This window comes from Erpetoichthys calabaricus, chromosome 8 (assembly GCF_900747795.2).
Source record: "Erpetoichthys calabaricus chromosome 8, fErpCal1.3, whole genome shotgun sequence".
Classification (NCBI taxonomy): Eukaryota; Metazoa; Chordata; class Cladistia; order Polypteriformes; family Polypteridae; genus Erpetoichthys; species Erpetoichthys calabaricus.
The window spans coordinates 23,804,254-23,813,041 of record NC_041401.2 but is presented as its reverse complement, the minus strand read 5'-3'; the positions used below and the strand labels follow the sequence as shown (position 1 = coordinate 23,813,041).

At 34.4% G+C, this 8,788-nt stretch overlaps 1 protein-coding gene across 2 annotated transcripts in view; it reads right to left on the bottom strand.

Annotated features, from left to right (window-relative positions):
• Positions 1 to 4,914: 4,914 nt before the first annotated feature.
• Positions 4,915 to 8,788, bottom strand: part of stk39 (serine threonine kinase 39) — a 134,836-nt gene continuing 130,962 nt past the window's right edge. For both annotated transcript variants that reach the window (XM_028806362.2, XM_028806363.2), the window contains one exon: positions 4,915 to 7,017. In XM_028806362.2, coding sequence (XP_028662195.1) covers positions 6,943 to 7,017 — 75 coding nt within the window. In that variant the 3' untranslated portion in view covers positions 4,915 to 6,942. The remainder of the gene's footprint in view (positions 7,018 to 8,788) is intronic.

Here is an 8,788-nt window from a genome sequence, read left to right as displayed (position 1 = left end):
AGAAAGAAAAATGATTTATCCATGCCAGCTGTCTAGAAAGTTATTTTAAAAAAAGTCTCAATGCAAGGTATGACTAATGCCTTTTAAAAAACTTGAAAAGCTGAGAAACTGAAAAGATTATTTTTGATATTCAAAGTTTTCACAGCTGGGAATGACATCCCATAATGATGCACTTTCTTTTTGAGAGAAGAGAGGAGATGTCTACCATTCATTGTATCCACCCCCATCGACTACTCAAGTAAAAGTAAAGTTTCACTAAAGTTTCAAGTCTCCTGTACTGCTACAAAAACAGTTTATGATATATGAAAGGAATATGCCACTCAAAATGATATTTTTTTTTGTTTGTTACCCCATGTGTTTTGTAGTGATGGCTGAGAAAAATGTTTAATCTCATGGCAGCATGAAGAACAGAGATAACACTTTCTGATAGAATGGGAGCACATAGTGACCAACACCAGACAGCAGCAATCAAAATCAAAAACATCCAGAAAAAAATCTCACAATTGCATAACCCACTTGTCAAATCACCTACTGTATGGTCATAATGTCCCTCCCAAACATATGTATTCTTTACTAAAATACTGTTAAATAAACTACTTGTTAAAAAAAAAACACTTGGGACTGAAGCTAGAATATGTTCAGGAGTAACTGAACATTTGAATTGAAGACCCGCCTCTACATCTCATTCATTGGTCAGGAGTCCTTCCCAGTAATAAGTTATACATTGGCTAACATTGCACTACATGTGATTCCAGCATTGCAAAGTGCAGTGGGAAATGAGAACAACATTAAAAGTTAAATAAAGCGAGTGAAACTGTAAATCTGCCTCGTACCTACGTATGTATGCGAGATGCTTCAACAAGCAGAAGGTCCGCTCACCCATGTAGTTTCTGCAAAATAATTCCCAGGTACTCTAGTTGTAGATATGAATGTAAATGTAACAACAAGAGCTGGGTCTACAATTCAAATGCCTAAAGTGCATCGGAGCGAGTTCCATTTTTGTTTTCTGGAAGCATTTTAATTTTTAACAGTATTTTAGCAAAAAACACATTTGTATTAGGTGTTGTAAGTATACAACTGGAGAACGTGATGTGTGGATTATACAACATTACTAATGTGAATCTTTTTCATGGACACTTTTATATTGTTTGCTATTGTTCAAGCATTGGTCAACACAGACACCTGTTCTATCAGAAATTTTGTTATCTTGTTTCGTGAGATTAATACTTTTTCTCTGGCATTTTCATTTCTGTTGCTTTTCATCTGCAAAAACTGACAGACTTTTCGGAATAGTATACAGTCTGCAAATCTTTCACTCAGTTTTTCATATGGCCTGTAATATCTCTCTATTATAAAATAAAAATCTTGCAACAAGACGTGATGCTCTGAAGACAGACACTTCACAGAGAGGCAGAGACACTTTCACTTCCCGCGACACAGTCAAGTCACGTCATACTGACATCCATTGGAAGCATGTTCCCGTGAGACGGTAACCTAGGCAAGGAAAGTAATAATCAGCCCGGAACAAGTGGAATTGAAAACCTGGCAGGTCCAAACGGGGTCAGAAATAAAAGACAAAGAGTAAAAGACACAGTAGAACTTCATAAAGACGTTCAAAAATGTTGGTGCCATACACATGCAAAGCAGGTTACAGATTATGAAAGCAGTGGAATTCGAAAGGCTCCAAAAAATCCTTGGCGCGATACACACGCAGAACAAGTTAAAGAATATGACAGTACTAAAATTCAAAAGTGTCAACAACAAGACAGTACAGATCGCATTCGCGTAAACAAACAGAAATTATTACTAGGTGAAATAACGGAACAGCAAAAAGGTTATATATATGGACATAGGTGATATGTCGGAAGTATGTAGATATTATTAGACTTTAAAGTTTAAGTCAGAGACTTGTAGATTGTCTACTTCGTGTTGCCATCAGGGAAAAGTGATGCTGCTTCCCAATCAAGAGGTGTTTCCGCAAGAATTAAAAGATTGTTGAGTTCAATTTCACCAAACAACAAAACACTACAGGCAAAATATACGCGTCTACAATAATTGTTTCGCGTTAGCATCATTCAATGCACAAAACGTCGATTTACACAATAATGGACCATACACTAAGAGAATCTGTGTTCCCGCAACAGCTACGACAAGTTTAATTTCGAAAACAAAAAAAAATACAATTTGCTCAGGTGTATCTTTATGATCACGGAGAAGCAATGCAACATAGAATCGAAACAGTTAAACGATCCGATGTAACAGAAATTATACAGCCAATAATGGATACAAATCCATAAGTCCAAATGTATCATACTTTACATGAGATTTACCAGCAACACACGGACAAAGACCATCCATCCATTTTCCAACCCGCTGAATCCGAGCACAGGGTTACGGGGGTCTGCTGGAGCCAATCCCAGCCAACACAGGGCACAAGGCAGGAACCAATCCTGGGCAGGGTGCCAACCGACCGCAGCGGACAAAGACCACAGTCACATTTATAATAAACCCACATGTGACGAAATCTCAGTGATAATACTTTCGAAAGACAGAGATATCAAAGACAGAGTAGATATTCGTGGATATCCAAAGAAAAAGCATACTTTGTCATTTATGTCACTTACATTGCCACATGCCGACCCTTTACATTTGCTTTTTCCCAGATGGTGAAACAGGATGGTCGTACAATATGAAATAAATGCATTCAGCAAAATGAATAACACCCACACAATATTTCAGGTCAAAATTAGCAATACGCTCCCATGTATTTAACCCACTTCTATCATCTTGAAGTTTATCGCAACATTATAGTATTAATGCGTATGTAAAAGTCACAGCTAATTGTCTCTTCTTTATTAAATCAAATCAACCTAATCTTAGAATGGAACATATGCAAGGTCTCATTGATCACGTTCAAAATTCAAATATCAATATTTCAGACAAATTCAAAATAGGTAAAGCAGTAACATTACCATCACATCAAGGTAGTCCAAGAGAATTGCAACAGTTATATCATGATGCAATGGCAATATCCCGAACTATTGGTCGGCCAGATTTATTTCTTACAATGACGTGCAATCCACAATGGCCAGAAATCCACAGCTTCTTGAGAACAATGACACCTGCTACATTGGCTCTGGATACAGTAATCCCTCGCTATATCATGCTTCAACTTTTGCGGCTTCACTCTATCGCAGATTTTATAGGTAAGCATATCTAAATATATAACGCTGATTTTTTGCTGCTTCGCGGATTTCTGCGGACAATGGGTCTTTTTACTTCTGGTACATGCTTCCTCAGTTGATTTCATACAAGGGACGCTATTGGCAGATGGCTGAGAAGCTATCCAATCAGAGCACACAGTTAAGTTCCTGTGTGCTGATTGGCTCAGTGACGGAGTGCCGAATTCGATTCCGCTGCGTTAACCAGGAAGTCTCGTCTCGTTCATTCAGCATCAACGTACTCCTGCTACTGCTTCAGGGACCGTGCCCAAGCGCCAATGGAAGATGCTAATGATTGTCGAAAAGGTAAAAGTTTTGGATATGTTGAAGGAAGGGAACAGCTACACCGCTGCAGGACACCATTACAGCATCAATGAGTCCACGATCTTTTTATTTAAAAAGGAGGAAAAGAATATAAGATCTACGGCCGCAGTGTCCTTTAACCAAGGCGCAAAACGAATTGCAAGTGGATGTAATAAGGCGGTAGTCCGGAATGGAATCTGCTTTAGGGATTTGGATTGAAGACTGCCAGAAGAAGAACAATGGCGGTGCTACACAGTCGCCTGAAGAGGCTCCTTTAGAAGAGCTATAACGCTCTCCTTTGTTGTGCAGTAAAATTAAACTCATTGTTATTGGACAAGTCGTCGTGTCATTGTTGGTGAGTAACCATAATTAATTTTCTACGTACTGTACTTATTACATGTACATAATTTAGTGTCACTGTACACACATTTTACTGTATACAATTTTTCTTGCATTGTACGTATTTATTGCTGGTGGCCCGTCTGTCGTAATGGCTGTAACATATGTGATATCGAAGACGCTTGATATCTTTAAAATAATATTTAGGTTTTACTGTATATAAGCAGTGTGTTTACATACATAATTTCAATGAATCTTACCTAATATCTAAGAGAATACAAAAGGTTTATCCTGTATAATTGTGCAGGAAATGTTTATAATAGTGTGGGAGAGTTTATAAGGGCTTAAAATTTATAAAAATAACCATATGAACATATGGCTTTTACTTTGCGGATTTTCACCTTTCGCGGGGGGATCTGGAACGCAACCCCCACAATCGAGGAGGGATTACTGTATATTATATATATATATATATATACACACACACACAGCAGAAAGGGTTGTATAGATATTTTATATTTTAAATTTGGGTAATTACAGTTGACCCTGAATCAGGACAGAAAAAGCAAAGTTCAAAAAAGACAACTGACAAAGGCATTGTAATAATGTGAATGTGATGGTATGCTGACGAGGAAGCATGTATACTGAGTGTCACGTTAAGTGTGTATAAAACATCTGTTTGAAGGAAACACAACTTGCAGATTTTTCTCATTTAGTAATTTCACTCCATTCATTATTATAAAGTGTTGCACCAAATTAATTACGCTATACGTCAGTTATGGCAGCATATAAGAGAAAACGCATCACTGCAATTCATTACAATCTGAAGAAGCTCATTGGGATTAATAAAGTATCTATCTATCTATCTATCTATCTATCTATCTATCTATCTATCTAAAAAGACCATATTTTTCTTTATATGTAAACTGATTAATGTGTATTATATATATATAATGTTATGTGAAATATTTTATTTAATCTTCTCACACATTTTATCCAAATCATTCTCCATTTCACAGCACTTACACAAAGATAAACAATTCAAACAAAATGATGAGTCACATGTTCTGTTTAATTACGTTCATAATCTGACTTGTGGCTGCTGTAAACCGGAGCGTAAAGCATAAAGCATAAAAAGAGGACAGACAACAAGATAAAATACAAAAATGAAAAAGGAACTACACAAAGAACATATTGTGCAGTTATTTATTTGTTCCTTGCTGTCTTCAAGTCCTGTTGCAGTGAACAAACAATATTTTCAAATAATATGCATACAATGAAGACGCAACACACTTTATGATGAATGATTCTAGATGACACCGTGTATACTGATTATAATAACTACACATAAAAACTGTTAATTTAAAGCTGCCATTTGGAGGTTTCAATTCGAAACACAAATTATCTGGCCTGTGTTCTTGTAGCTTTGAGTTAACTGCTTATTATCCTGATCTATAGCTGAACAATTTTATTAATAACCGAGGTCAACAAAACTGGAGTTTGTAAATGGAGTCACACTTCTAATATTACAAAAAAGACCATACTGCACTTCAGACTGTAGTCTCTTTTGCTGGCTGTTGTTCCTTAACATTTTTAAATACCCTTTTCATTTGTTTGAGAGGGAAGTTTTAAAAAATAAAAGAATCAAAGGCAGGTATTTGCAATTTTGTACAAAGAATATATTCTTCATGTAATTAGTTTTGTACTCTAAATATTTACAACAAACAGAATGGTTCTGTACTTATAAATAACACAATATACTATTAATGAAAATATTGCTTTTAACAATATAAATCATTACTTTTTTCTGTATGAGTCTGTTTCAACACAAGCAAATTTCAACATGAGTGATGCATCCTTGTAAACAATGGGGTGACCATTAATTCCTACCAAGCTTCGGTTTCACACTGGGGACATAGGCTGCCCAAGGTTTCAACCAATAAGTAAAACCTAAAATTACGTATACTTAATATTTCATCAATTTTAAAAGTTATTCAATGAAAAAATATGAACTTTTTTTAAACAGTATTCATGTTTGTTTGGTTTAAAATAAGTGGGGCTTTTGTATTTAATATGTCAAGTATATTCCAATAACAAAAAATGTTACTATTTTTATTTTAGGTAAGTATTAATTAATGTAGAACAATTCAATCTCAAGTGTTTCTTTCTCTCATGTATTTTTTTTGCATTTTATACGTACAGAATTACTTATCTACTACACATCCTGTCTTTTGGTATGTGGATGTTTTTGATATGACATCTTCACACAGGGTAAATAAATAATGGTCTTCAAAGTGCAAATGAACTTGTGTACCCTACATTATCTGTAGTCATCATTGGAATTAATAGTCTGGATGAAACTGTTTTCCTATTTTTAATTTAGCTATACAAATAACATAAATACATTTTCTTCAGGTCAGATTTCAAGTTTTCTCTTCTATTCATTCAAAACAATCTCAGGCACATTTTAAAACTAAGAAAGGCACCTGTCTCCCAGTAACACCAACAGTGAAGTATGCATTGGCTGAATTACATACTTGCTGTAAAAAACACAATCATGCCCTTTCCTAAAATGTACAATACTCTGGAACATATTTTTGTAAATGGTTAACATACAACTTCTGCAGAAATAGAAATGTTATAACTTAAACATAGTATATTTTTACTTTAAATATGTGGAATGCAAGAACTTTTCAAATAACGTTTTTTCTCTTCATAAACTTAAATACAAAAAGCAAATTTCCATTCCAATAAATAATTTAAAAGCATTAAAACACTCTAAGGAAAGCAGAGGTAATAGGTTAAAAATATAACTGCTATGGTACTTCACATACGTTAATAGAACCACCTGAGCAGATTTCTCTTTTTCATGTTTCTCCCTCAACTAAGTGAAATTAACACACTGTGTCCTGTAAGGGCTCTTCTAAATTTTAGCAGCAGTGTTTCAAAGAAAGCAAAGCAGTGGTTGCTGGGACTGGTGAAGAGCTGGGGATTGAAGCTAACTTCCGTCCATGAAGCTTTCTTGTATGGCCATTCTGCTAAGTGCAGTATTGCAATCAGATTTAGATATCTGACATCATCAGCTAATGCTCAGTTGAGCAAACCCAATCAACTTGGTCTCGTCGGGGATCTCCATTCCATCGCAGCCAGAAGCCTATAAAATGAAAATAAGAGAACCTCTTGAGTGCAGCAAGAAAGCACAAACATTTACAAGTACTGCTTTAAAGATTAAACTACCGTTTCAGATTAGATTTAAGGATGTTACTTAAATAAAACATAAAACAAAAAGTAACCTAATACCATTATTATTTATTATTTAGATATTTTGTAAGAAAGAACTGTAAAATTACTGCATTTCCATGGTGTTCACATTTATGCAATTTAAGAAATTATTATTATTTTTCTCTTTAATCAAAGGACCTTGTATGAAAATGAAGTAAAATATTTTAGAACAACATACCACACAAGTAAGTGAAAAATTGTTATTCAGGTTTTAATACCAGAAGTTAAAATGAAATGAATGATCTGATCAGGTATCAAGGGACATAATCTTAAATTTCATTTGCTTTTATCATTAATCTCATAAAACAGTCACAGTAGTACCACATAATTCATCCAAGGGAGTTCAGACAAGCAAGTAACAATACATTTAACAGTCCATAGACAGGTTTTGTGGACTTCATTAAAAATATCTTTTGATTGTTTGAATTAAATCAGGTGGTGCACCTGTTTAGCTGGACATCTATGTTCTTTGTTTTCATACATGACAAATAAGGACTAATTATAAATAGCCATTACACAAGTTAAATATGTTGACCTATAAAACCATAAAGATTGTTTGTACAAGGTTATATTGAAAGTCATGTGAGCATACACATCAGTGTAAAACAACAAATAAAAAAAATTAGGCAACATAGTACCCCACCAGAAAGTGGCCACCAATTGCTGAAATAGAAGATTTTAAATATAATTTTTCAAATGAATGACTGTTGACAAGTCTCTTATGCTTATTATATCTGCAAACAAATATACTTTAAAAATGTCTATTATTTATTAAACATAGTGCTTTAAAAAGTCTTATTGCTCATAATTTTTAAGGTACAAGCTGCAGAGGCTAAATTTGTATGTACTATTTAGGAATCATATTTTTGAGGTACACATTCCTGTGTAGCGGTAGATCTAGGGATAGTGGTGGGTTGTTATGAATTTTATCCAAAGAACTGCTCTGAGCTTTAAGAAATGTTTTGTTTGAAATGACTATGTACATTTTCTTGGGCATGAGCTTCTGTACAGTCTGACATTTTTCCTTCGATGACTACAAGGTTTTGAGGTAGCAGTTTGTATCTGAGCAAATTTAAATGTGCTACATTTTGTGCAAACTGCTAAAGGTTTTTGACATTTTATTTGACTTGAGAAAAGGCATACAAATTGGTACAAAATGTTAACCAAAGAACAAAAAATGAACTCCAATTGGACCTAATTCACATTTGAGACAACACAATGTGCCTGAGTGCCTGGAGCCAAATACTTTTTAAAGCACTTTATAATAGAAAATAAATGAAGTATTTATTAAAACTAGTCAAGAAGATTGTGGTTAACTTTAGTTGCTATCAGTTTTCATGCCAGCTAATTTTATAACATACACTTTAAAATTCTGTTTATATGTAACTATGTTTTAGGGGCCATAGATTGGAGATGATGGTCCCTATTGTTTTTGTAATATTCACTTTGACATCTTTGACTGTCTGTATACTTTAATACTGCCCTAATGTAGTACAGGAGGGACATCAAATGTGAAATGTAGACAATAAATAAAATATGGATTAGCAATATAAATTTTATCAATATGTAGCAGTAGTATCACACACTACTTGTCTAGAAGGTCTGATAGTAAATGAGCTCACTGCAGATTCTTGCTGGTATTT